Source organism: Saitoella complicata, assembly GCF_001661265.1.
Source record: "Saitoella complicata NRRL Y-17804 unplaced genomic scaffold SAICOscaffold_12, whole genome shotgun sequence".
Lineage (NCBI taxonomy): Eukaryota > Fungi > Ascomycota > Saitoellomycetes > Saitoellales > Saitoellaceae > Saitoella > Saitoella complicata.
In genome coordinates this window covers 317,626-345,008 of record NW_017567003.1, presented here as the reverse complement: position 1 = coordinate 345,008, position 27,383 = coordinate 317,626, and the positions used below count along the sequence as shown (strand labels likewise).

Below are 27,383 nucleotides of genomic sequence, written 5' to 3'. Positions count from 1 at the left end.
CGCACTGACATTCACATGCTCCAGCAGAACCAGATCCAGATCCAGAACCAGCGATGACGGCACCCGTGCTCATAGCAGGAGGCGCGACGGCAGCCGTATCAGTCGTGAGAGCCGGAGCAGCGACAGACATCGTCATCGTATTCCCACCCATCGCCGCGGACATGGAAGCGCCCTGAGCCATCGCATTCATCTTAAACTGCTCAAACGTCTTCTCCATCGTCGGGTTAACCGCAAACACCATCCCCATCCCACAATGCCCCTTCTGCTTACAATACCACCACGTCGGCTCCGTACTCTGCACGACGTACGCAAAGGTACTCGGGGCGCCTGTACCGTTATACGGACGGAATCCCGAGTCGACCATGGCTGCGCCGAGGGAGCAAGGAGAGGCGAAAGTGGATTGGGAGAGGGTGTGGTTTTTGGTGAGGAATTGGAAGATAAGGGTGTCGCCAGGTGAAGCCATGACGGAGGAGGGGGTGTAGACGAGGCCGGCGTCGCCGCCGACAAGGATGGTTTGGGTTGCGCCGGAGGCGGCGACGGCGGCGGTGCCGGTCATGCCCATGTCCATGGTGGCGGTGGGCGGAGTCATCGCGGCGGCCATGGTATCGGTCATCATACCGCCAGCCATGGTCATGGTCTCGGAGGCCTTCATCATCGAGTTGGTCATCTTGCCCATGCCCATTGTCTCAGCAGCCATGGTATCGACCATCAACGATGTCTCGGTCATGACGGCAGCGGGGGCGGCGTACGCTCCGGACGCCATGTTGGCTCCGGCACCGGCGTATGGGTTCGCGTTGTCGGGGTTGGAGTAACCTGGGCCGTAGCCGTCCATGGTTGCGAAAGCACCGGTGGCGGCGAAAAGGGCGGCAATAAGAGAGGTGTGCATCTTGTCTTTTTGGTTATCGAGAGAGAAAGGGGTAAAAGGTTGAACCGGTCAACGGTTGTGTCGTAAAAAAAACGTTGAAGAGAAAGGGTGCGCCGAAGAAAGGTTGAAATGGTCGAGTCCCAGCCTCGTACAAGAAAACAAAAATATGTCGGATGCGAACGAGGTCAACTCGGTGCCGTTCCCCAGTATGCGGATCCTCCACGTCTTATATAGGTGAAAAATTGGGTGGCAATCACGAGCAAGCTCATATCGCCCTAATTCCCCTCACCATGCATCCCCTTACAACAGAAGAGAACGTTTTCTAGCTGAGGGAAATTCCCTACCAATCGATGGCTATGGTAATTCTGCCGGTTGATGCAAGTGTATGAGCTTATCACCTCCTGCCGTTACAGAATGTGCAGGATGCCCGAGGCGGAGCGGACCGTTGTGTTTCATGTCGAGAGGTACTCCGAGGAGCTCATTCGGCTCGAGCTGACAGGTGGAAGACTTGGCAATGGAAGGAAGAGTCGGTGTAGGGCTGTTGTTGGAGTATGTGTTCGCGCCAAATGCACGTGACCTGCCCTCAACACAAAAGTTCGCCCACCGAACACGCAGCCTGGAATACCAACCTCCAACACCTCCATTAAACAATTGCACCGAGTACGGCCGTCGACCGGGATCATGAATAGGCATCCTGACCATTACACTTGCGTCGTTGCTTCCTCATGAACTCACTCGACGGCCCTCGTCTCTTGAATCATCCGGCACTTTCGAAGCTTCCTCAATCTGGGCACTGCCCGTCATGATCGATGGAAGTCAAAAAGGAGCCAAAATCACATACTGTCCTAGCGGGTCTATCATAAAAACAAAAACAGCCGTCGACTCCTGGTTTCGTGGGGAAGACATTAGCCGCTTAAGGTCTACATACCTTCGTTCAATCTAAGATAGTGAGAGTGATCATGCCTGTGATGGGGAACGATTCCTTTGGAAGGGATGGTTGGTGATCAATGAAGATATAAATATACTATCGTCTGCTCTATGCATCCTATCTTCCAATCCAATCCCAAATCAAAGACCGTCTACCACCCAAAACCATACCATACGAAATACCTTCCATGGCTCAAGATCATCTGCCACCACCCTTCCCTCCATTCCTCTTATAGAACGCATTCCACCCTGGCACGAGATTCTCAAACGACTCCTCCCGAATATCCGGCTCCCCAGCACCAGCGTCAATCTCCATACAATTCTGCCCTCCACTCGAGACGTAAAACCTCGGCTTCAACCACGTATTCCCCCTGCTCACCGTATACATCTTGAAAGTCCTAAAGACACCCTTCCCAGTGTTACTTTCAGTGTCTGGGTTGAGACGGTCCCTCGGGAACTCCTTGAGCAAGTTGGCGTGAACAAACATCGGCGCATCATCGGGATCATGCTGAATCATCGTATGCCCACAAAACCTCTCATCCCAAATCAACCCGCCAGCAGTCAAGAACTTTGGAACCATGAAGTACTCCATCTTCAACGCTTTATGCGCGAACCTCAACGTATCCTTATCCCCATTGATCAATTGAAAGTAAAACTCGGAGTGCATGGACATGTAGTTTGCGAGGAGGAGGGGTTTCCAGTTGGTGCGTTTGTTGAGGAGGACTTGGCCGGATTCTTGTTCCCATTCGTCGGCGCAGGGGGCGTCGAGGATATCCCAAATGGGGTTTTCCTTGTGGGTTTTCCAGTAGTCGGGCCAGAACATGGTGCCGGTCTTCTCATACTCTTCATACCCAAACAAATACCTCGGATCTCGAACTGGCATGGAGTCCGAATCCAGATACAGGATCTCCTCGAACCCAGAGTTGATCATCGCGGCACTCTTGATATGGAAATTCTTCTCCTTCCCAACCACCTTCTGTACCGTAAAAAGATTCGATTCGTCACTCAAATCCCTCGGTGTAGCCCCCAACTCCTTCAATTTCTCAATCTCCGGCTTCCCCAGTTCTCCCCGGATATAATGTACCTCCACCGGTAGTGTTGAATTTAACTCTCTCAGCATTCTCAGCGTGACCTTGGTACGATCCAGCGTATCCCCATTTCCACCCGCAATAACGATTCCACGGTCCTTCATCTCATGCTTCGCCGATACTGACTCCCACGAAGGCGCAGAATCCATATACGACCTCCACGCCCGTATCTGATCCGCCCACACCTGCGGCGACGCATGCTGCCAGAACTGCTCGTGGTTGACGGAATGGTAGTAATCGATGTTTCGCACGACATCCTTACACGCCTCATCCTTCTGCTTTTTCTTCGCGTCCGGATCACTCATGGTGGTTTTTGGCATATCCTTATGCTTCGAGATCGAATCCCGGAGCTTCTCGACCTCCTTCTTCAATTCCTCGATCTGCTTCTTTTGCGCCTCCACATCCTTCAAAACTCCTGCTCCCGTTGCCGTTGCCGGCGCCTGTTGTTGCGGAGCCTGCGTTGAGGAGTATAGAGACGTTCCAGCCCGAATTGCCGAATCGTGGAACATGTACACAGCCAACATCATCGCGGCCGTAACGAATGCTATCAGCGTGATTCGTCGTCTGTTTGAGGGGATCATCTTGGTTGTGATCGAACCTGGGGTGTATGCGCGATCTTTGTCTTTGTCGTGGTACTCCAAAACGGCCGATTGGGTCGTGGATTGAGTGTTGGGGATGTAGCGACCGTATGAGAGTCGATCCTCGTCGCGAAGGCTTAGCAATAGACCTTGAGCACGGGACCTGCTCCTTATCAATTGCAATAACCTTCCGTCTCGAAGCGGGTAGACGTCTTTATGTAGCCGTAATCAGATAGCTTGGCAGGATTTCTGCCGAGTCGGGCTATTTCCCTTGGAAACCTTCGAACCGAGAATGTTAGAACTCCAAGGCTCGAGCTCTTTGAACCTTAAAGCTTGGAACTACAAGGATTTTGTGCGGGGCGCCTGCGAGCGACTTTTCGAGGAATGACGCGCCAAGGCTTGCGGGTCGCCAAGGTCTCGGAACCGGAGCGGGAGTTACTCTAATAAGGTCCTTGTTACCGCCGTTTATCAGCAGAGATTCTTGACCACGGACGGTGCTTCTGGGGGAAGTCGGGGAGTAAATGCTCGTCTTGAAGGACTTGAAGACGTCGGGGGGTCATCGAGGACGAGTATTCGCCAAGGATTACGTGTGGATTTAGCGCTCAGTCTAATACAAGCCATATGCGTACTTAGAAGGTAATACAACCCGTTGACCAAGCTTCAATTAGAACGGCTTTACTTTAATAGGGCGGTCTGTTAACATGGAGAGGAGAGGAGAGGAGAGGAGAGGAAGGGGATGGCGACTGGACGAGAGGGAACGTCAGAGGAGCTATGGGGAGGTGACAGCCAATCTCGGTTCGCATTGCCGTTGTCACTTGAGCAGGAACTTCCGCTGCACATTGCCGACTAAATGCTCCAACCGAGGAATGTTGATGGAGCAACGGACAGGACGATGGAGATGCGGATGAGATGAAGCTGTAAAATGGACGCAGGGAATCTGAGAAATACAAAAGGTAATTCGTGACCAGTATCATCATATTACGGCATAGATAGTCGTAGTCTTCCAAGAAACCCAGTCTACGCCACCTCTCGCCTACCCGGGCCCATACCCCTCATACTCATCGACATGCTTGCTCGGCGGCCGACTCGTATTGGCCCTCATAATCCTCACTTGCTGCGTTTGTTGCGCCTGCATCTGCTGGACCTGCTGCGAGCCCATTCCTCCTCCCATTCCCGTGCCCATGCCCATGTTCATGCCCATCATTGGCGGCGGCATCATACCACCGCCCATGGGTACGTTTAGAAACGGTACCATGTCACCAGGTAACGGCGTAACGGGGGTCATGGACATCGATGGTGGTGGCATCGTCCCGGAGAATGGCGAGTGTGAAGTGCTTCGGTTGGGGGATACGGTGTTAGGGTTGACAGCGCCAGTACTCGTCGAGCTCGCACGGCGGTGTATAGCCGGCGGAAGCATCTGTCCTGGCAAGATCTGAACTTGACCGGAGCTTTGTGGTCGTTCGCCGGTGGGGCCGGGTATGTAGTTTGCTAGATTCCACGGCACCCGAGTAGGTGCTGGCGGTTCATACACCACCTCCATATCATCCTTCACACCAGGTCCGAGTGCGAGAGACTTTTTCAATGCTTGGATCTCCCCTCGTAACGCGGGATTTCTCTGCGTTAACTCATCTAACCATGGCGCCAACCCACTCTTCCGACTTCTCCGCAATGCTGACTGCAGCTTGTCGAATATCTCAGTATTATAACTAATGACACGCAAAAGCCCCATTGCAGCGACCGCATTTCCATCAACCCCGTCCACTGCATCAAGGAGGGACGCCATAACAGCTTCAATAATTTCGGATGAGCCGCAGTGAATCAAGGAGAAGACGATAGAGGCCATGGCTGGGGCAGATGCCCACTTGGCGACGAACAATCCGATCTCAGCGCGAATGGGGATCAGCTCCTTAGCCCACCAATTCCTCAAGATCGTGATGGCGCCGGTGGATGTGGTGTCTTCGTAAGGGAGGACGTGCTTCAACAGCTCGAAAGCAGTCTCGACACCAACGATACTTCGTTCAGCTTGTTCGAGTATGACGCTCACTACTGCTCCACCAGACCCAGACTCCGTGATGTACGCCCCCACGGCTTGAACAGGCTTCGCCGTATCCTTGCTGCGTGGCACGCGAATTGACGTGAGCAACTCCAATGTCCGCAGGACGGCATGTTTGCCAGCAATCACAGCACCGTCGCAGATCATCTGCTGCTCGCACCTCTGCAGAATCTCAAAAGGGATCATGCTCGACATGGCAGTCAAGTGTGTTATCGAGCACTTCGTACCTTCACTAAGACCCTCGCCAGCTGGTAGTGGATCCGGTTTGTAGTTCTTAGTACTGTAACACCCCTCAACCACGTTGTTCATCAATCTCTGCCCGAGCCCCAAGACGGAAATCAACTGCCTCCTCCACTGCACCGTCCCATGCCATTCCCTCTCCGATCCCACGTCTTGCCTCGTAAACACAACATCAACATTTGCCGGTCTCGGAACACGCATAATCTTCACCACGCCCTCGGCCTGAATATGCTCCGGCTCACGAATTACCGCGACCCTAAATGCTTTGCCAATTTCATCCAGAAGACGACAAAGAAAACCGATAAGGGAGACGGGTGGGTTGAGAGCGGCGTGTGCATGGGATACCTCGGCTGCGTCGTCTTGGAGGAGGTGGGAGAGTGCGAGGGTGAGGTAGGCGACAAAGGTTTTATCAATGCGTAAACGGCGAGGTTGGTCGATTGCTTCGAAGCAGACTTTGAGGCGATCTGGGAGGGTGTCCAGAGCTGGCGAAGCAATTTGGAAAACTGGCGGTGACAGCATGATGGCTTGCGTGACGAGTGATGGAGTAAACAGATTGGCGAAGACGATCGCAGTTTCTTGGATCACTCCAATGATGTTGTCAAGAAGTTCCCTATGGACATCATCTTGGACCTCTTGCAACCGCCTTAACAAACCCAAGAAAGCCCCATTCAGGAATACATTCGTCACTGCTTCCCGTCCACACTCATACACAGAAAATCCCGCCAGGTCAAGCAAAACTTGGTTCGCAAGACCCACATGCTCATCCCCAATCGCAACTCCATCCTCTGATAAACCTTGTAACGTCTCGCATTTCCTCCAAGTATCCAGCAGCAACCCAGAACTAACCGCAAAGTCCTCTGCCTTTACGTCCGTTTGTATATTCTCTGCGTTGAGGGTAGTCAGGCGTAAAGTGAGTATCCCTCGTGCACTACGAACATCCTCCGGACACGGTCTGCCTTGTCCAAAGAATATGTGCATCCAAGCCTGTTTCAACTCTTTTCTTCCAAGCTCGCTCGTCAAAATCTGTAACCCTTGCTGCGAGGAAGACAGTCCTAGCACATATCGGACGATACTATCGAAGAGCACGTGAGTTGAAGGATCTGTCCAGTCGCCGTAAGGCGTATTAGACAGTGCCTTAGTGATGGAGGTGAGGAGCCCGAGGTTTGAGAGAATGGGAAAGGAATTGTTGTCGTTGGCCAGGAGGGTAGTGAGACTGGACAGTGAGGTGGATAATTCTGGATCGACCTGTGAAGGGCTCGAATCGGCGAGTGAGGAAAGGACGGATTGACCAAGCTTATAGGTAGCAAAGTTTTGCAGAACGTCTTGGACGGAAGGGAGGTCATTCGGGAGTAAGCTGCGGAGACAAGATTCGAGGAAGGTGCCGACCTTGTCGAGATTGTCTTTTGTTCCGATGAGAGTGGAGATCGTGGCTGGATCTTTGGTCTGTGCGTACAGGGCGGCCAGACTTCGCTTTCGCTCTATGCGAGATTTCACCGAGAGCGAGGTTATAAGCTCCTTAAGAGAAACCGCTGCGGATTCCTGCTTCTATGATCAGTCAAAGTCCGTAGCGAGAACAACACTTTCACACACCTGGACTTCCTCTACGGCTACTGACTCGCTCATCCTCCTTGATCAATGACAATACCCAGCTAGACGAACAGCTCGATAGATTTGACGTACGTACGCACACCGGGCATTTTGATATTAATGAGCCGATCATTTCACATGCCGCACAGGTTTCGGCCTCGGCCCGCTGTTGGGATTGTACCATATTGTCAACATCATTTCGGGCGCCTGCGCAACATCGGCGAGCCTCAATATATTGCTGAACGTGATTGAGTCTCCAAACCAAGTCCTCGATCCCTTGACATCCTGACTGCTAAACGTCGTTGTTTTCGTCTACGTTACTAGCGCCCTACACCTCCCTCCTCCCTCATCTCCCCCAACCCACTCAAAATGGCCGACTACGATACCGAAACTCCTCTCGACGAACATCGAGATCCATTCACTACTCACAACGAGCAGGACGACTCGAGCGACATCAGTAGTGACACATCTGGCTCTGCGCCAGGTTCTCCACGCGAAGTCGAGCCGGAGGAAGAGTGGGTGACGCAATGTCAGTGGGATGAGTGTAATGAGGATTTAGGAACCTTAGATGGATTGGTGAGACATATACACGATGGTAGTCACGGACCTCTCTATCTTCACCGCGGCCAAGGCTAACCGAGAAGGGCGGTAACAGATCACATTGGCACCCGCCGCCCGAAATACACCTGTGAATGGCGCAGCTGTCCCCGAAGATCCATCCCCCAAACCTCCCGTTTCGCACTCGTCGCCCATATCCGCTCTCATACAGGCGAGAAGCCATTCTTCTGCGGCGTCCCCGAATGTGATAAGAGTTTCACCAGATCAGACGCGTTGGCGAAACATATGAGGACGGTGCATGAGGGTGGAGACTTGAGACCTAGTGATCCGGTGCCGAAGGGCCATTGGATGCATCCTCAGAACGTGGCGGACAGAGCTTATGCTGCGGCGAGGGCGATGAAGGCAGGAGCGGGATCGAGACCTGGGACTGGGATGGGCGACGAGGAGGATGAGGAGGGCAATGAGTTGGATGAAGTCGAAGTAGGGAAGAGCGCGGTGGAACAATGGAGGTACCTGAAGAGGAAAATGGCATGGGCGAAAGAGGAGGAGGAAAGACTGAAGAAAGAGCTTGAATGGGCAGAGAAAAAGAGAAGAAGATGTTGGGTTAAAAAGGAGGACATGGTCGAGGATGTGATCAGGAAGGATCTAGGCGATGAGGAAGCTGGCAGGTTGACTGCTTGATACGTCGGGCCGACCGACGTTCGTACTCGCTTACGCCTCGGTCCGTGCTCGCGTTGAGAAGCGGGCCGGGAGCGCCGAAGGTACTTCGTGGAGGATTTAGTCACATGAGATAAACTCGTCTGTGATAATAGGACCTTGTCCCATGCTGTCATCAATCGATGAACGATACGTCTCTGCTCCTTACAAGATGAACACATACACCGCTCCCCGTCCTAACGTTCCCACAATGACCATGGCAATGCCCATCACCTCCTCCACACCCACCACCTCTCCCCCAACCTTCCGTATCTTCATCCGCTGCGTCTGGACTCACGCCCCCTTCTCCCTAACCTTCTCCGATCCCACCCTCACCCTTTCAACCCTCCACGCCCGTCTCCTCGAAATCAACGGGTTCCCTCCCATGGCCACCCCTAACTCCAATTCCGCGGCCGGCTGCAACACCATGGCCAACAGCAGTGCTAGTGCTTGGGTCGACATTCTCCACCCCATCACGAGGAGGGAGTTGAGGCAAGATATGACGTTGGGGGAGTTATTGGAGAGTGGGATTGGAGCGGAAGAGGGAAGAGCGATTGGGACTGTGTTGCATGCGCCAATTGGTAAGTATCTCGGCGGAAGAGAGATATGCGTGAAGAAAGCTGAAATGAGATCATAGGTGCGAGGAAACCTGTTAGTGTTGACCCGGCTCTGCTTTACATGTGTACCTACGCCTGAGGTGATCGTTGGCCATGGGTTGGGCAGCAGCTTTGCGACAGCTAGGCGCGTGTGAAAAGCTCCTAATTTTCCTGGAAACCCTTGAGACTGGATGAAAATGACCGTTTGGGGTGTTTGCATGATCTATCTAAGCTACAGCACGCTGTCTGCGTAATATATTCATACTGTAGGGCACCAAATCAATCTAGGGATGTTCATGACATTGACGTACAGCGCTGTTCAAAAGTTTAGTCAAACGTGTTTTTTTTCAGGGCAGGGCGCTAGGTCGACTCCACCAACTCGACATCCACGGGAACACAAAAAACCTTGTATTTCAAGCTACAGACCAGATATCGATAAACAGACTTCAGCAATGACTTCGGGCAATGCCAAGCGTCCAGGCCGTGCCCGTAAAACCCCGGCTTGACAACAGGTTGCGGAGCTTGAACCAGACATACCCGTGACCCGGTCTGACGCACCTACTTGATGATGCAACTACGGAGATGATTGAAACTGCGGCTTTACCCTTGCTGAGCCGTGCCTCCAAGGCCAGGCCGGTTGTTTCACGCCCAGGCCGAAGTGCTTATTCGGAACTCCTCACCGAAATGAAACCGCAGAGTGTAGCGGGCCCGCATATCAAGGACAAGGTCCTGTTGCGTCCCAATCATGACCAGACCTTCAGCACGGAGGTCAGTGAAGACGACGACACCCTCGAAATTGCCTACAGAGTTGTCAGAGGTAACTTCCGCCTAGGGCCTACAAGCATTACGGGAATCAATGAATGGCGAGCCTTCCTTGAGGAGATGGAGGACCTGCGTACGCATTGGAAGCTCAATGACTTCATGGTCTACCTCGACTGTGCTACTAACTATATCCCTCCACCTGGTACAGACGAATCTTTGAGTGACGAAGAACCATCCTCAACCGGGCACAGCGGTAAGGGCAGTAAGGCAGGGAAAGGGTCCCGTACGATGCAAATGCGTGATGCAAATGCGTGATGCTTTATCGAGGGGAGAGGTTCAGTGTGCTGAGACCATGGTTTTACTCCAGAAAAAACGGAGTTGTGCTCAGCACGGGACTTTTTCCTACCGGCATCCAGTAACCAATAAGAACGACCATTTGCGGTTGGAGGCTCATTTATCTGATGCCTGGGTTGATGCTATGATCTGCGCTGAACCGTCTAGCACCTTGTCATGCCCACTGCTGATCGAACCATTATTGTCGATCCTCGAACAAATAACCGCAAAAAGAGACCACCCCCTCCAGTCTTTGCCAAGCAATCAACTCCTGCTCCTAGTCAACCACAACCGTAGCTCCCGGTGCCTTCGTAGCGCTTATTGAACTGATTGAGCATGTCCCTCTGTTTACCCATGTTTTTTACGATTTGGTGAATCTGGAGCATATCCATATTCCAGGCACGCCCTGCACTCCGGCGTCACCGCTGCTGCGCTTTCCAAGTCGACCGTGAAGGGAATTGCAAACAGCTGAAGGGCAAGTACAATCTAGATTGACGGATCTGAATTGCTGTTAACCTTCGCAGAGTAGACATTGACAAAATCCCTCCATCCTACACGCAATCGCACCGCACCTCCCAACACCAACACCCCATCAAATCAGCTCACAATGTCTTTGACTCCCGACACAGCCTCAATGCCATACACATCCTCCGACATGGACCCATCACCAACATCAACGACCTCCATCTCCATCTCCCCACCCACCTCCTTCCCCTCCTCCTCTCCCCAAACCGCCGATCTCGAAGCCATCTCCTCCTCCGACGACGACGACTCAGACTACCAACCCTCCATCATCCAACTATGGCGCAAACCAACCCTCCTCGGCCTTCTCCGCAGCACAGCAATCAACCTCCTCCTCCCCTTCATCAACGGCCTTATGCTGGGCTGGGGCGAAATCTTCGCGCACGAGGTTGCGTTCAGGTGGGGTTGGCGGAATGCCAGGGTTTTCCCGCCGCATCGTATGTCGCTTGGTCCTGGGGTAGGGATGGAGAGGAGGAGGAGGATCACGAAGGAGGGGGTTATTGAGGATGAGGATAGGATTTTGAGGGAGATGAGTAATTTTGAGCTTTAGATGTATGAGTATGATGTCGATATCGATTTACGAGGAGATGGTGTATGATACCACTAGAACCAGTCAACCACATAGCATTATATACCCGTGGAATCAAAGGTTGCTCGTACGTACGCGTTGCTCCATTCAGAGGAGTATGAAAATGAGATGCATATCTATTTATACGCTTTTTACCAAGTTCTGTCCCATGCGTATCCAACCCTCATATACTGCCATCTAGAGCTTCGCCTCCGGAGCCTCATAGAACGTCTCAAACGCCGCAACAGGCCTGGGCGCAGGCGAAAGCAACAATCCCGCCTTGAAAGCCGTAGTATCCAACACCTGCATATACTCCACCTTGACCTCATCTCCAGCCTTCACCTCCTTCTCCTCAGCGGCAGCCTGGGGCATCTGTGCCTGCAAGATTGTCATACCTTGAGCGAGCGCCGCATCGACTTTTAATGGGTCGGCTTTCTTCACGTCGATGAGGTACGTACGGAGTTTACCCGGAAGCTCGGTCATAGCACCGTTCTCGAGACCCACGAGGAGGGATTGTAGGTCCTCAGTAGATACCTCGAGTTGGTTCGCGTTGAGGAACATAGACAAGCCCTGGATGAACTTGCTGTGATCCGCCGGTGCTGGCAAACTGTCGGGGACAGCCTTCTGACTCTGCATATGAACCGACAACTTCCTCCTTGTCGCGGATCCGGGCATGACATACTCATCATAATACCTCAACAAATCATCCTTCGAGATAGTCTTGAGGTTCTCCACGTCCGCATCGAGTTGATGGAAATCGTAGTATCCGGATAAGATGTGTTGCCAATACCTGCTGGTTTCTTGTCCGAGGTTCTTGAGTTTCTCGGTTTTCTTGTCGATGATGGATTTGACGTGGGTTTGGTATTCCTCGTCTTTCATATCCGCGATGATACCGCGGAGTTGGACCAAGAAGGACTCGATACGGGATTCGAGGTAATCTGTGTTTCTCTCAGACTGGATGATGACACGAAATCCCATTGCGGTCGTGGTCTTCCTCGCTCCGCTCCAAACACTGTAGCCAAGTTGCTCCTTCGTTCGAAGCTGATCGAAACAAGGCTCATTCGCGATCTGAGAAAGAAGCATCAAGAGTGACCTACCACGAACATCCATCAAATTACCAGCCTCGACCATATACTCAATCGCAGAATTCAAGTTTTCAGGATTCGGCACAGGGCGGGGGAACGCGAAATTCGCATTCTCCGGTAACTGACACGACCTATTCCTGATAAGCTGTGACCGTGCCAACGCAGCCGGCTTAAGGACTTCCTCGACAGACTGCGCGAGCTTCAATGCGTCCTCCTTGAACATGTTGCCATGTACCAAAGCCTCGACATGAGCCTCCTTCAACAAGTCCTTCGCAAAGTCCTGGACTTGGTCGAGGGTGACGGCATCCACGACGGCCAACTTCTCCTCGTTATTCCACATAGTCTCGGACATGAGGTATCCCATCCAGTAAACGGCATGATTCACAGCAGGTTCTTGCTCGAAGTTCTTGTACGCCCTCATCAAGCGCTCTTTCGTCACCGCAAACCTGTCCGCAGTAATCTGTGGGGCAGCGAGATGGGACAAGATCTTCTCCAAAAGGATATGCAACTTGTCATTGTACCCCGAAAGCTGAAGGTTGATCCCCTCATGGTCCGGGTACAGGTTGTACTCCAAACCGGCGAGATCAGCGTCATACGAGTACTCATTCAACGCGTCCTTCACCAAATCACAGTACAACCTCGTCAAGACACTGTGCTTGGGGGTAGCATACGCCAGAGGAGTGCGGAACAAGAAGTTCGCATTCGCTTTGGGCACCCAGAACGTATCATCCTTCTTATGCCAAAAGCGGATCAAACTCGTGTGCTTGATCAACGTCGGACGCTTAGCCTGAGCCTCAGCTGGTACGTCCTTGCGGTGCGTCTCAAAGTTGGTCGGGATAAACTCGTTCACGCCGGGGAACCTGAGCTCGCCCTCCTCAGCCTTGACGTCCGCGATGGCAGATTGCAAGTTAGAGGAGATGGGCTCGAGACGGTACTCCGTTCCATACCACCTCTCCTGCTCCGTAAACCCGGCGTTAGGCTCCTTCTGCGAAATCAAGAAGATCCGGAAATTATCCGGCCTCAACGCATCCAAACACTCCTTAATCGCCTTCGGATCATACCTCCTAAAGAGCTCTCCTCCACTCAGAACTTCCTCGGGTTTATACCCCTTCTGCATGTACCCAGCAACACTCATCGTAAACTTGCTCGCAGGAGACTTTTCCGCGTATTTAAATCCGACTTCGGCCATGTTTGCCATTTCCTTCCATACCCATTCTTCTGGTTCGCGGGATTTCATGATGGCGATGTAGCGGAATACGGCTTCGACTACTTCCTCATATTTCTCAAGACCCTCCTCCGTAAGCTCGATGTTGATCTTGAACATGTCGGCGCCCTCGGTGACGTGGGTGGAACCGGCGCTGAGCCCGTTCGCCCAGGACTTCTTCTTGAGGTAGGAGAGGATCGAGCCGGGACCCTCGTGGCCGATGAGGTGAGAGAGGTAGCGTTCAGGTTGGGAGGCGTAGTTCGGTTGGGTGTCGGGGAAGGTAAACGTCATGTCAAGACGACGGATATCCTTGACAGGCTTAATGAAGCAGACCTTCTTCAGCTCCTTCTCGGTTAAGGGATAACCACGGAACCCAGGTCTAGGCAGGTTCTTGTCAACGACATCAGAGAACTTCTCTTCGACCAGCTTCTGGAGCTCACCCAATTCCTCCCGTCCAAACACGACCAACTTCATCAAATTCGCCGAGTAATTCTCTCCATACCACTTCAACAACTCCTGCCTAACATCCAACCCCTTCTTCGCCGGCTCCTCACTCAACGTCACCAAGTTACCCGTTCCAAAGGAATTATACGGATGCTCCGGATTCGACAACGATTTCTCCAGTTGAAAGAGTCTCCAAATATCAACCTGCAAATTCTTCTTATTCTCCGAATCCACAGCCTTCAATTCACGATCCTTCTGATCCTCCAAAAAGAGCGGTTTCCGAAAGAACTGCGCGAAACGGTCCAACGCACCCTCGAAAACCCCTTCACCAACTCCACACTCAAAATAATAATTCGTGTCATCGAGGCCGGTAAAGGCATTACTGAACCCCGAATGCATACTCAAATATTTCGCATACTCATTCTCATCCGGATACTTCTCCGTTCCCATAAACAACAGATGCTCACAGAAATGCGCAAGACCTGGTAGATCCTTCGGGTCGGAGAGATGTCCCACATTCACGTCGAGGGCGGCGGAGGCTTTATCTGTTTGTGGGTCGTGGACGAGGAGAGCTTCTAGTTGGTTCGGGAGACGGATGTAGCGGTAGCTCCTGTTATCCAACAACGGCTTCTCGATCGCCTCGGTTATGATCTTCGTACCGGCCATACTGCTCAACGAACGACTGGTGCTGGTGGGACTGAACTGACGAAGTGATTGAAATGCGAAAGTAGGACTGAACGGCGATTGAAGCTTAATAAATTGACTCGTCGTAAGTATCAGTGTCGAGCGCAATCGCATTTACCCCGAGGACGTGCGACTCTTTAACCCGTGTGCGGGTGTATGCCTGCAGGCTCGGACCGCGCGTACATCATCTCCTTTGAGACCGCGGGACGATTGTTCGTGCAAGAATCCGCGTTTGTTCCTCAACCAGAACAAAAGATGTGGAAGGTCCCTTTCTTGAGATTTGCGATTGGATTTTGAGAGAAGATTCTATATCTACATCCGTTTTCTTAGCCTGCTGACCTTGACGGTGCTGGGTATCGTACGCATCCTACTCCTCTCCTGTCGTATCCTGATTGTAGTCTTACTGAACCTTCTCCTCCTTAGCCACCCACGTCCCCGCCTTAATAGCCTCCTCCTCCATCCTAATCTCCGGACTCAACTCATACACCCTCCACTCCCTCACAACCCTATCATCCCACACAACCCTACTCGTCCACTCCCCCTTCCTAACCTCCTCTGCCTCTCCCTTGGGTCTATACTGCTTAACCCAATCCCACTCTTCCTCCTGTAACGCCTCAGCATCCTCGGGTGACCAGGGACGGTCATGGGAAGCGAGGATAGCGGAGACGGTAAGAGCACCGATCTCGTCCGCGAGGTGGCGTTTGTTGAGGTAACGCCAGGTACGGATATGAGTGTTCAGGAAACCGAGGATATGCGGCAACGGGATCAACGCATATGGCTTTGGGTGCTCCACATCCGCCGCGGGTGTCGCGGTCGCGTATTGCTCGGGCTCAATCGTAGCCGCGGGGATGGTGTTGGATTTCTTAGGTTCCTCAGCGGGGGTCTCGCCCTCGGGTGTAGGTTCGGGCGCGGGTGGTGGGGGGAGGGTGTCAGGGCCGAGGATACCCTCGTGCATACCCAGTACGTACTCCTTATACGTATGTCTCCCCAAAATCAGGCTTCCGCCAACCTCATCCTTTTTAATCCCCTTCATCCATGGAGTCTCGTCGTGGTCTCTTCCCTCTCCCCGTCTCATAGCTCGAATCTTCTCGGCGATGGCAGAACGGACCTCGCCTTCCCGACGTCCTTCAACGACTTCGTAGTCAACCGCAGACGCGACCAAAATCGGCTTGACAAAGTCCTTGAACAACTCCCTCGCAGGATCCCGTCCATCACCCGGCGGCGCACTCGCATACACCGCGATCTTCCTCGGCAACTCCATCGTACCCAACGGCTCCTTCGACAAATGCTCAACGCGCTTGATCCATTTTTCCTGGATTTTGTTGGTGTGGTATTTATCGTAGAGTTTCGCAGCGGTGAATGTTCCGACGAGGGCGAAGAATGCGAGCCAGGGTTTGGAGGGGAGTGACCATTTTTTGGTGTTGGGGAGGCCCATGGCTTTGAAGGCAGGGTTTTGCTCGGCGGCTGCGGCGGCGGCTGCTGGGTTTACTGCGATCTTTTCGGCGGTTTTGGCGGCGGAGGAGACGGTTGATGCGATTTTCTCGACGGCTGCGGCAGCTGCTGGAGGAGGGGATACGGGTGCGGTACCAGCTGATGCCGCAGAAGGGAACGCACCGGGCTTCACTGACGGATCAGCGGGAATGTTCCCATTCACATAAATGATTGAGCGAACTTACCGCAGGGATATCTGCCTTGACTTCAGGCTTGGCTGCCGCGCCCTCTGTTTGAGAGAGATTTGGCTTCTTCATTGCGTCGGGGAGATCCATGGTGGTGTGGTGGGACTCTCTTCGTTCTGGTGTTCAACGTCGTATTCAACCTTGTACCCGGAATTTGTGGAGGATGTCTGCAGTAGACAGGGCGCGTGCTTGGAGCTGCAGTTGGCGACTTCGCGAAAGTCGTCCTTCGGTTGAGTAGTACGATGGCTTTCTTCTGTTCAATTTACGAGCTTGAATGCTCCTTTGACTGGCAATTGTGGGTGGAGGTTCAGCGGATGTAATACGTTGCCCTTGGCCAAGCTCAAAATCCCGGCGACGTCAAGCTGCATCTCGAGGTTTCTGGAAAGTCGGCCTCGAGCATCCATCCCAACTTAAACCCCTGGGTTAATCACAACCTGTCAAACTCGAGCATATATGCTCCGACATCCATCAAGACCCTTCCACGGAGCCATCTACAGATCATCCATCATTCCATCAAGTCCAAGAACATACTTGATCCGCGCAATGTCCTCCAACTCCTCAGACCCTACAATTGCCACTACCCCTAATAACGCGGCCACCGACGGTCCACAAGAGACTACGCAACAGAAACCCATCCTAGCCCTCCCGGACAAAGAAACCGCAACCCCAACCCACAAACTCAACCTCTCCACCGGCTCCGCAAATGTCAAACTCGACCACCTCGGCCCCATCATCGTCAACACTGACGGCACCATCTCACGTATCGCGAATTGGGATATATTGTCAGAGTTTGAGAAGAGGAGTGCGTTGAGGGTTATTGGGAAGCGAAATCGGGAGCGGAGGGATGTTTTGGCTGCTGCGGGGGTGGAGGCGGGGGAGAAGAAGGAGGAGTGAGGGAAATGCTGAGAAGCATTGTGAAAGGAGCGAGATAAGGATGATATTGGAATGCAAGTGCGATGTTATTCTCGGAACCGGAGAGCATACACAGGCAAGATGGCGCCGTGCCGCCGACGAATGAGGAGGCCAGAGATGGGCGAGTTTGGCCTCTGGTGAATCATGACCACGGGAGCCGGCATTACGAACGTGAGAGGATGCACAGTGAGAATACCCAGAGCAGAGAAATAGAGCTCTTCACCGAATATGGCTCACCATCAATCACATGTACATGCTCTCTGTCCATTTCCTACCACGATCATGAACACGTACGCGTCCATTCGCTGCCACAAAGTCCCTCCAGAATCCACTCGGGTCCCTCCATTACTCCTGAAGATATCCTCTATCTCAATCGCAATTCGTCCTCGTTGTATTCCGCGTTCAACGTACCAATCGGCTGGCAGCTGCCTCCCGATAACGGTCCTGCCCCACAATTCTCGCGCGATAGGCGAAACCTTGTTACACCACCAGCTGGTCGAACATTATACCTTCGTTGCAATTGCTACGTTTGGATGATTGGGCTTTACAGGTTCAATTGTGTGAGGCCTTCAGACATCTTGGATCTTGGACGCAGCCTCACAGCCTTGCTTCGCTTCTCTTCTGGCCCGTATCCGTTTCCTTGGGTGCATACACTCGCTCCCAGCGCGAAGGTTACCTACAGCCAGCACAGCTGCTCTAACCACCAACCCACTCAACGAAACTCTCGAGTTCCTATCATCATGAGCTCGCCATCAACCGTCCGCGCCCTTCGTTCGGCTGTTAGCAATATCACGACGCATTCACCCATCAATGCAGCAAAAGCTGGACCATCGCCGCACCGGTCGCCTGGAACCCCGCAGAGAATGATCAGGTTGTTCGCAACTACGGCCGGAATGAGATCAATGCCATCCAGCCCCGCAACGCTATTCTCCTACATCAAATCCCCATCTATGCCAACCAGCCCCACCAAAGTCCCCCTCCGCACTCTCTCCAGTACCACTACCACCACCTCCACGCACCTCACTCACCCCCGTATCTCTCCCCTCTCCCAGCCAGTCCCAACGCCCTTCCCAATCGATCCGGCCCCCTCCACCAGCCTCCCCCGCATCCTGCACCACCGTCTTTTCCTCGACTACCAAGCATCCATAACATCCATGTCCAGTCCAATTTCGTTGTACGCACCATACACCCCATCTCCCGAACTCCTCACACCGACTGAATCACTACCGCCCAAACATCCCGGACCGTGGGAAGAGTCTATCGAGACCGACGCTGAGGCGGAGGTGGTGGAGGAGGTGGGTGGAAGGAAGGTGGGAAAACATGGACAGGTTGGATTGGGACAGCTTATGGGTACGTTGTTGGGCGGGGGTATCATTAGTGCGATTTGTGTGGGGCTTGGGGTTGTGGTGGTGGTGGTCAGAATGATCGTGGACGGGGTGCTTGGGAGGAGTGCGTTTGTCGTGGAGAAGGAGCCTGTTGAGGAGAGAGCGAAATGAGAGTATGACGTTGTGATGGAACTGGGTGTGAGTATGTATGGCTATGAGTGTTGCTGCTTGAATTGGGAAAGTATGCTACGTTTAGCCGATTGTATTGTAATGCAGGAAGTTGTGCAATCATTGGACTCGAACTTTCGTCTTTACATCCACTGATCAAGAACACGTGAATAAATTCTTCAGCCATGCTTTACGGGATACAACCTCCTCCAAACGGTTTACAGAATCTTTTTGATCATGTGATAAGTGCTTCTCTATATCTGTGTAGAGTTTCGTCAGTAACAGCCCCTGTATAGCAGCGCAGTAGACATTGGCTTACCTCTTCTTCACTGACTTGACACGTAGCCCATCTTTCCTTATAAACTCCCATTGACGCGCGGAGAGTGGAACACTCCTCTCCCCGAGGAATTAAAAGACACCATGAAGCCCGACCTAGACATTCCTCCATCATCGAATCTATTGGGGGAACATACATAGCAGCAGTCGTTAGTCATCATCGGAATGCTCCCCACGAGTTTGTCCTTCCATTAACGCTCCACACTTACGGAGAGAATTCCCACGCACGGTTTATGATGAATCGGTTACAGCTGATACCTTCGCTCAACATAAGAGCCTCCCCGTATCCCACTGGAGACTATGCTGCAGTTGGTGAGGCACCCTCCATTGTCGCAACCTTTTCTTGAGCGGCACCGGCCGTGGGAACAAGTGCGGTTGGGGCTGGTGCTGAAGACGAAGGGGGCGCATCACCCGTTGCTGGCGAGTTTGTGGAACGTTTTATCGTGCGAGGTGTTGATACCTTCTCAGCCGCAGGGTCACCGACGCCAGTTTTCACCTTCTTCTCCGGTAATGGGCTTGGGCCTGCTTCCTTCCCATTCTCAGTACGCTTCGTCCCCTCCGGTTTCCCCTCCTCCTGACTTGACGATCAATCCGAAACCTGTCTAGTTGATTCAGGTCCGGAATCTTGGGTGTTAGTTTGAATCGAGGCAGCCGGGTTAGACGATGAAGGTGTTGACTCAGCCTACTCTTCGTCGGCCGGCTTCTGGGCATCGCTCGCGTAGGACTCGCCGACGGCCGTTCCCACCGATTTGGTTGACGTGGTGGTGGCAGCGTCGTTACCATTTGTGTCGATACCGGTTGATGAGCAGTGATTTTCTACCATGCCCTTATTCTCTTAGTTGGTGCATTCTCCTTGATCTCGTTCGCTCCTTCTGCTGTGGCAGCCTCCGTTGTTGGCAAGGTCGTAGTAGCAGACACGTTCGTGCTGGACGGAAGTATTGACGTGGTTGGATGACGTATCCCATGATATTGAAGACTGTACTGGTTCTGATGCCTCAGTCGTGGCGGGAATCGTTAGATCGATGGGCGGAGGAACCGCTGTGCCCGGGTAGACCCCACACTCCCATGGGTCAACTACTGCAGCCAACTTGCACATTTTGCATACTGATTTCGCTGACAATTCGAATTTCATTCAGAAATTTGGTGTTCAATTGACCGTTCGGTAGCCGTGATGGCGCTGTGGATGATGTGTGTGATTGAGTACCGAACACCTCCCCAAAATCCCCGACGTCCCAGTCCAAGGACTACATGGGTGGCTTCCCCTCACGACGACACGGATAGTCCATTGTCTATAGTTCTTGAGAATTCAACTGTTCGTTACATTTTTTGAGTTCGAGTTGGTCCTTTTATGTCGATTTTGTCGTGGAGTCTCCGTAGGCGCTAGTTGGATAGTTGGGCTTAGACTGGTTCGCATTTAAGCGACCGAGCAACCAAGACTGCAAATGGTTATCAGTTGCAATTGGAGATAAACACAACCATCATATGTAAGATCTTCGAAATCTATGTCCAGAGCAACTGACAAAGGCAATCGTCTAAAGGGCTTTGAAGTATTCCCACCTGGGCTCCAGAAGCGTGAGGTGATTTACTCCTTATATGTTCGAAGTCGTAGCTTTAGCTGAATGAAGCCAGCAAAGCATCACGAAACTGACAAAGGAGCCCAGAATGAACAGAGAAAATACTGAGAGGAGACCTTCTTTAAGTGATGGACGACAACTGGCACCTCTGTCAAGATTTAGGAGCCTGTATAGCCACCAAGAGGGTCGATAATCGGCCAATAACGAGCGGGATTGGCGATCGCGATGGCCATGGAGGGGCCGACAGATCCAGATCTATATATCTAAATTTATAAAGCTGCCTGGCCAGCTGTGGAAAGCGCATGCAGCCACCCGTGACGGAGCAACATGCTTGAACAAGAAACTGAGAAACACCTGATGCATTGGAGTTGGTTTCTATTGCAATTAGTCTCATGTATTTCCCGACTTTTTTCGTGGTTGCACTCCAGTTCTGGATCCGTCTTGCACGCGCACACTGGGCCGGCACCGGCACCGCCTGCTTCTGACTGCAGTTGCGGCCCCGCATGAACCAATAGACCCTGCATTCACGCTTTTGTATCACAACAACCCTGGAACACAAAAAAATCTTAAGTCCTTCAATCGCTTGCTGGACGCGTCATTCATTCAATTGCAACACCAACATTCTCAATCGCGTTGACGGATTGAGCATTGTCATTCATTACGGACTTTCCTTTTTCTTGGCGTGAGACGGATCGAAGAGCAGATCAATTACGAGCAGCATTCTATCACGACTAGGATGAGACCACAACTACCACTCGCCCTCCTGGTGTTGACTACCAGCAGCGTTCTCGCAGCTGAGGCCGAATATGAACGCTCTTACCGCGATTGGGCCCGTGCTGATCGTATAAGCGCATACACAGCCGACCTCCTCGCTGCCATCACCAGCGCGACAGAAGCAACGTTCGCGACCAGTACAGTCGCATACACCGCCACTACTCCGGCTGCGACGAAGGCTGTGGCCACTACGACCAGTGCTGCGGCGGGTACTGGGGAGGAGGATGAGACTGCTACGGGAGATGTGAGTGAGGACGCGAGTGAGATCTCGTCAAGTAGTCCTTCTACCACGGCGGCGCCGACAACAACGGCTACGCCTACTACGACCAGTACGAGCTCAACGCCGACTACAACTACGACTTCGATTTCGATTTCGATTTCGAGCACGTCGACTAGTACGAGCAGCAGTACTACGCCCAAAGCTACTACGACGCAAGCCTCGACGACTGCTCCGACTACAACTGCCTCACCCACTAAGACGACCATAACGACCTCCAGTCCTACCACTGTACCAACAACAGCGCCCACCTCCACCCCTGAGCCTGTCACAGTAACAGAACTTCTGACCGTAAACGGAGTCCTAACAACCTCAACCTCAACCTCCATCCCGTCCGCAACCGCCTCCTCCTCCTCCTCCGATTCTTCTTCCGCCTCCCTCGCCTCCTCCTCAGGCTCAAACACCTCCACCTCCGGCCTCTCCTCCACAGCTAAAGCCATCATCGGCGCCGTGATCGGCGTTGTAGGCGCCCTCGTAATTGGCATCGTCGTATTTTTCCTCTACTGGACTAGACGGAGACGGAGGGCCGAGGTCGCGCATCGGGAAGCGGCGTTACGGGTTGGTGGGGACGATGAGGAGGAGGTTAGTGAGAAGAGTGGGGAGACGGTGCACGGCGTGGGAGTTAGGGATGGAGAGGAGGAAGGGGGGTATAGAGGGTGGTGGGGGAGACATGGGGGGAAGGGTGCGGTTAGCCCGAGGATGGCGGCGAACTTTTAAACTGGAGAGAAAGAGGGATAGACGGAGGAGAGGATTGATTGGATGGACTTTCATGGCGCTGGCGCATTACACTCATTGACCCTTTTATTCTTACCTTTACACATTAATTGACCTGAGCTGCAGCTGATTGAGCGTCGCCTAATTCTGCCCCGATCGGCTCGGTATTTCACATTGGGCCGATGCGCGGCGAATTGGAAAAAGGCCAGATGCATATTGACTTCACCACTCGCGCTCGTGCTCGTGTTCGGACCCCGTACAAACAAACAGCTTACGTGGCCGCATATATCCCCCCTATAATTACCTAGGGAGAAGGTAAATGCTCACGGATAGGGATACGGACAATGGCAAAGCATAAGGAAACGATTGAGTTAGGGAGTTCGCTTACGAGCAGTACGGCTTCGAATTCGGGGGCGGTAGGGGATGAGGAGTTGAAGGGGGGTGGGAGGGAGCCAGTGTGGAGACGGGCTGTGAATGCTGTTAATCCATTACATCGAGGTACGTCCTCGTCTCCCTTTCCGCCTGGGGAGAGTTCCCTCGTCGCCTTTGGGTGTATGCTAATAAGAGCGTAGGAATCCCGCCACCAATCCCAACTGAACCTCTCGAAAGCCCAGAACCACACGCGAATATCCTATCAAAGCTGACATGGAACTGGCTCACTCCTCTCATGCGCGTCGGCTACACCCGTCCCCTCGAGCTGAACGATCTATACAAAGTCCCCGTGTCCCGTGAATCAGGAATGTTGGCCGACAAACTCATGGCGAATTTCGAGAAACGCGCGGCGGCGGTGAGGGAGAGAGGTGCGGATCCGATGGATCAGGAGGAGAGAGCATGGGTTTTGTTGAGGGCGATCAATGATACGTTCTTTTGGCAGTTCTGGCTTGGAGGGATTGCTAAGGTGACCGGTGACACCCTGCAAATCTGTTCGCCCCTTCTCCTCAAGTCTCTCATAAACTTCTCCACAAACGCCTACATCGCAAAATACACCAACCAACCCGGACCCTCGACTGGACATGGTATCGGGTTGGCGATTGGGTTGTTGGTGATGCAGGTCGTTGCGTCATTTTGCCAGCATCATTTCTTTTATCAGTCGATGTTGGTTGGTGCATGTTCGAGAGGTGCTTTGATCAGTGCGTTGTATCGGAAGACCTTGGTCTTGTCGAGTAAGTCGAGGTTGGCGTTTACGAATGGGAAACTCACGAATTTGATGAGTACGGATACGGGGCGTATCGACTTTGCTGCTGGGTATGCACATATCGTGTGGGCTGCGCCGGTGCAGATCTGTATTTGTTTGGTTATCTTATGTGTGAATTTGGGGGCTTCGGCATTGGCGGGTTTCGCGTTGTTGATCTTGACGATGCCGATCACCGCTAAAATATTCAAGGGTTTGGCGAGAAAGAGGGTGGTCGTGTCCCGTATCACGGATGCGCGTGTTCGGTTGACTCAGGAAATCTTGGGCGCGATGAGGGTGATCAAGTTTTACGCCTGGTCCTCCGCATTCCTCTCCAAACTCTTCGACCTACGAGACAAAGAATTGGCTATGGTGAGGTACCTCCAAACCGTCCGACAAGCCGTCAACGCAGTCGCGATGTCTATCCCCATCTTCGCCTCCATCCTCGCATTTGTTACCTACTCCCTCACCGGCCACGATCTCGGCGCCGGAGTCGTGTTCTCAAGTTTGAGTTTGTTAAACATGTTGAGGCTGCCTTTGATGTTCTTGCCGATGGTGTTTAGTGCTGTTACCGATGCTTGGGTCAGTCTGGGGAGGTTGAGCGAGGTGCTTGGGGCGGGTGAGGTTGTTGAGGGTGGAGTGAGGGTTGTGGGGAATGATGAGGGGGAAGAGGCGGTGTGGGTTAAGGGGGGTTCTTTCGTGTGGGAGATTGAAGATGTTGAGAAAAAGGAGGAGAAGAAGGAGGTGGTAAAGAAGAAGGGATTGGTTGCGCGTATATTTGGACGTGGGAAGGGTCAGGAGAAGGGCAAGGCGAAGGAGGATCATGGCGTAATTCAAGAAGAGGACGCAATCGAGGAAGAGGCCGAGAAGAATCAGATCGATTTCCTGCATAGATCGGTTACCGGTTCCTCCAAAAAGATCCCCGGCGAAGAGGATTTGGAAGTCAAGGAAGTTGTCGTCACTACTCGTGATCCGAACACGATGGATAACGCCCAGGCCGAGACACAATATCCGGCAGCAACTCTTGAAGCGGACCAAATCGACACCGTCCCCGTCGCTGCCGTGTCTGCTGGTGAGCCACTTCACAAGCATCATCTCGAAGACATTGATTTCAAGGTGAAGCGTGGGGAGTTCGTGTGTATCGTTGGTGCCGTCGGATCTGGAAAATCTTCCCTCCTCTCCGCCATCGTGGGTGATATGACCACAGTTAATGGTGAGATCACCATCGCTGGTACAGTCGGTTATTGTCCCCAACAGGCGTGGATTCAGAACACGACTGTGAAGGACAATATCTTGTTTGGTCAAGAGTTTGACCAGGCGAGGTATGAGCGCGTCGTGAGTGACTGTGCCTTGGTTGCTGACTTGGAGATGTTGCCCAATGGTGATTTGACTGAAATTGGTGAACGTGGTATCACCGTTTCTGGTGGGCAGAAGCAGCGTATCAATCTTGCTCGTGCGGCGTACTTTAATGCTGACATCGTGTTGTTGGATGATCCCCTCTCTGCTGTCGATGCCCATGTCGGCAGACATCTGTTGGATCACTGTATCTGTGGGATCATGGCGGATAAGACGAGAATCTTGGTGACGCATCAGTTGCATGTCCTGCCTCGTGCTGATCGGATTTTCTGTGTTGTGGATGGGAGGATCACGGAGAGTGGCACCTACGACGAGCTCGTTGGGAAGGGTGGTGCGTTCTCGAAGCTCATGGCTGAGTTCGGCGGCAAGGAGGAGGAGAAGGAGGAAGAGAAAGAAGCTGCTGAGGAGGAGGCGATTGAAGAGGCTACGAAGCCAGCAGTGGAGAAGAAGGCTGCCGGTGTGCCTGGGAAGGGCCTGATGCAGGCTGAGGAGAGGAACACTGGTGCGGTCAAGTTGGAGGTGTACACCACCTTCGCTAGATCTGGAGGTGGGCTGTGGGTTATCCCGGCCATACTGGCGTTGGTTGCTGTGACGCAGTGTGCGAACGTTGCCAACAACTTGTGGTTGTCATACTGGTCAGAGGACAGGTTCGGGAAGAGCAATGGGTTCTACATCGGGATCTATTCTGGGTTTGGAGCTGTGCAGGCTTTGTTACAGTTCATGCTCGGTGCTGGGTTGGTGATCATTGGCAATAAGGCAACTCAGGTCATGCATGCAAATGCGGCGAAACGTGTAATGAGAGCTCCGATGTCATTCTTCGACACGACGCCTCTCGGACGTATCATCAACCGTTTCTCCAAGGATGTCGATACGATGGATAACTTGCTGACCGACTCGTACCGCATGTTCTTCCAGACCGCTGGTGGAATCTTGGCGACCTTCGTCCTCATCATCGTGTACTTTTACTGGTTCCCTATCGCGCTCGTGCCGTTGATGAGTGGATTCTGGCTCGCGGCATTGTTCTACCGGAGTAGTGCGCGTGAGATCAAGAGGTTGGACGCGGTTACGCGGTCACATGTGTACAGTCACTTCGGAGAGACGTTGACTGGTATTCCCATGGTGCGAGCGTATGGAGAACAAGCACGCTTCAAGCGGGTGAACGAGCAGAGTATTGATACCATGAACCGGGCGTACCTCATCACGATCACTAACCAGCGATGGCTTGGTATCAGGTTGGATATGGTTGCCAACCTCCTCATCTTTGTTGTTGCAATTTTGTCGGTCAGTTCAGGCTTGAACGTCAGTCCTGCTATCGTCGGACTCTTGTTGTCGTATATTGTTCAAGTCGGTGGAATGATGAGTTGGATGGTTCGTCAACTCGCCGAGGTCGAGAACAACATGAACTCGACGGAGCGTGTACACCATTACGGTATCCACCTCGATATGGAGAAACCTGAATATATCCCCGAAAGAGCACCGAGACCGACGTGGCCCGAGAAGGGTGCGATCGATATGAAGGATGTGGTACTCTCGTATCGTCCTGGGTTGCCGGCTGTCTTGAAGGGTGTTGATCTCCATATCAACGGTGGTGAGCGGATCGGTGTCGTGGGGAGGACTGGAGCGGGTAAGAGTACGATTTTTGCGAGTTTATATCGGCTTATTGAGCTTACTGCGGGTACGATCACCATTGATGGCGTCGATATTGCGTCGATTGGGTTACATGACTTGAGGTCGAAGTTGTCTATCATCCCGCAAGACCCAATCCTCTTCCAGGGCACGATCAGGAGCAACCTCGACCCGTTCAGTGAGAGGACGGATCAAGAGTTGTATGATGCCTTGAGGAGATCTTGGTTAATCGAATCATCCGACATGTCAAAAGAAAGCGAGCAAAAATTAACCCTCGACTCCCCCGTCGAAGACGAAGGTCTCAACTTCTCACTCGGACAAAGACAGTTATTGGCGATGGCCCGTGCCCTCGTACGTAAATCTCGAATCATCATCCTGGATGAAGCAACATCCTCTGTCGACTTTGAGACCGATCACAAAATTCAGCAGACGATTGCGAGTGAGTTTGGGGATGCTACGCTTTTGTGTATCGCGCATCGGTTGAGGACGATTGTTGGGTATGACCGGGTTTGTGTGCTGGATGCGGGGAAGGTTGTCGAGTATGATACGCCGATCAATTTGTTTAGGAAGGAGGATGGTGTGTTTAGGGGGATGTGCTTGAGGAGTGGGATTAGTGAGGGTGACTTTTAGTTTTGTTGGAAGAATGGATGGGGACTTGGTTGGGTTATCTGCAGTGGTTCATTT

General features: G+C 52.7%; 13 protein-coding genes across 13 annotated transcripts; 7 read left to right on the top strand and 6 right to left on the bottom strand.

Annotated features, from left to right (window-relative positions):
• Positions 1–46: 46 nt before the first annotated feature.
• On the bottom strand, positions 47–541 carry SAICODRAFT_38042 (uncharacterized protein; the record flags this gene model as incomplete). Its single annotated transcript, XM_019168583.1, has 1 exon — positions 47–541. A coding segment is annotated over one exon (495 nt), but the record flags the coding sequence as incomplete, so codon positions are not given.
• A 1,450-nt stretch (positions 542–1,991) lies between these two features.
• Positions 1,992–3,461, bottom strand: SAICODRAFT_25530 (nucleotide-diphospho-sugar transferase; the record flags this gene model as incomplete). Its single annotated transcript, XM_019166866.1, has 1 exon — positions 1,992–3,461. One exon carries the CDS (start codon positions 3,459–3,461, stop codon positions 1,992–1,994), a length of 1,470 nt encoding a protein of 489 aa, XP_019024139.1.
• Positions 3,462–4,491: 1,030 nt separating this feature from the next.
• Positions 4,492–7,374, bottom strand: SAICODRAFT_7623 (uncharacterized protein; the record flags this gene model as incomplete). Its single annotated transcript, XM_019171013.1, has 2 exons — positions 4,492–7,290; positions 7,342–7,374. 2 exons carry the CDS (start codon positions 7,372–7,374, stop codon positions 4,492–4,494), a joined length of 2,832 nt encoding a protein of 943 aa, XP_019024138.1.
• Positions 7,375–7,707: 333 nt separating this feature from the next.
• SAICODRAFT_57117 (uncharacterized protein) lies at positions 7,708–8,577 on the top strand (the record flags this gene model as incomplete). The annotated part of the gene is made up of 2 exons (XM_019169509.1): positions 7,708–7,933; positions 7,994–8,577. The coding sequence occupies 2 exons, from the start codon at positions 7,708–7,710 to the stop codon at positions 8,575–8,577; spliced, it is 810 nt and encodes a 269-aa protein (XP_019024137.1).
• A 154-nt stretch (positions 8,578–8,731) lies between these two features.
• Positions 8,732–9,476, bottom strand: SAICODRAFT_123588 (uncharacterized protein). Its single transcript, XM_019165377.1, has one exon. The coding sequence runs from the start codon at positions 9,406–9,408 to the stop codon at positions 8,887–8,889; it is 522 nt and encodes a 173-aa protein (XP_019024136.1). The 5' UTR covers positions 9,409–9,476; the 3' UTR covers positions 8,732–8,886.
• An 84-nt stretch (positions 9,477–9,560) lies between these two features.
• SAICODRAFT_30422 (uncharacterized protein) lies at positions 9,561–10,683 on the top strand. The gene has a single exon (XM_019167674.1). It carries the CDS (start codon positions 9,771–9,773, stop codon positions 10,263–10,265), a length of 495 nt encoding a protein of 164 aa, XP_019024135.1. The 5' UTR covers positions 9,561–9,770; the 3' UTR covers positions 10,266–10,683.
• Positions 10,684–10,705: 22 nt separating this feature from the next.
• On the top strand, positions 10,706–11,502 carry SAICODRAFT_30421 (TOM13-domain-containing protein). The gene is made up of 2 exons (XM_019167673.1): positions 10,706–10,758; positions 10,813–11,502. The coding sequence occupies exon 2, from the start codon at positions 10,891–10,893 to the stop codon at positions 11,353–11,355; it is 465 nt and encodes a 154-aa protein (XP_019024134.1). The 5' UTR covers positions 10,706–10,758; positions 10,813–10,890; the 3' UTR covers positions 11,356–11,502.
• Positions 11,503–11,571: 69 nt separating this feature from the next.
• Positions 11,572–14,772, bottom strand: SAICODRAFT_57188 (a-pheromone processing metallopeptidase Ste23; the record flags this gene model as incomplete). Its single annotated transcript, XM_019169514.1, has 1 exon — positions 11,572–14,772. One exon carries the CDS (start codon positions 14,770–14,772, stop codon positions 11,572–11,574), a length of 3,201 nt encoding a protein of 1,066 aa, XP_019024133.1.
• A 418-nt stretch (positions 14,773–15,190) lies between these two features.
• On the bottom strand, positions 15,191–16,243 carry SAICODRAFT_57187 (uncharacterized protein; the record flags this gene model as incomplete). Its single annotated transcript, XM_019169513.1, has 1 exon — positions 15,191–16,243. A coding segment is annotated over one exon (1,053 nt), but the record flags the coding sequence as incomplete, so codon positions are not given.
• Positions 16,244–16,870: 627 nt separating this feature from the next.
• Positions 16,871–17,631, top strand: SAICODRAFT_30419 (uncharacterized protein). Its single transcript, XM_019167672.1, has one exon. The coding sequence runs from the start codon at positions 16,920–16,922 to the stop codon at positions 17,358–17,360; it is 441 nt and encodes a 146-aa protein (XP_019024131.1). The 5' UTR covers positions 16,871–16,919; the 3' UTR covers positions 17,361–17,631.
• Positions 17,632–17,875: 244 nt separating this feature from the next.
• Positions 17,876–18,948, top strand: SAICODRAFT_65833 (uncharacterized protein). Its single transcript, XM_019170181.1, has one exon. The coding sequence runs from the start codon at positions 17,912–17,914 to the stop codon at positions 18,872–18,874; it is 963 nt and encodes a 320-aa protein (XP_019024130.1). The 5' UTR covers positions 17,876–17,911; the 3' UTR covers positions 18,875–18,948.
• A 2,527-nt stretch (positions 18,949–21,475) lies between these two features.
• Positions 21,476–22,558, top strand: SAICODRAFT_19379 (uncharacterized protein). The gene has a single exon (XM_019166087.1). It carries the CDS (start codon positions 21,518–21,520, stop codon positions 22,547–22,549), a length of 1,032 nt encoding a protein of 343 aa, XP_019024129.1. The 5' UTR covers positions 21,476–21,517; the 3' UTR covers positions 22,550–22,558.
• A 332-nt stretch (positions 22,559–22,890) lies between these two features.
• Positions 22,891–27,329, top strand: SAICODRAFT_7613 (uncharacterized protein; the record flags this gene model as incomplete). The annotated part of the gene is made up of 2 exons (XM_019171010.1): positions 22,891–23,044; positions 23,119–27,329. 2 exons carry the CDS (start codon positions 22,891–22,893, stop codon positions 27,327–27,329), a joined length of 4,365 nt encoding a protein of 1,454 aa, XP_019024128.1.
• Positions 27,330–27,383: the final 54 nt, after the last annotated feature.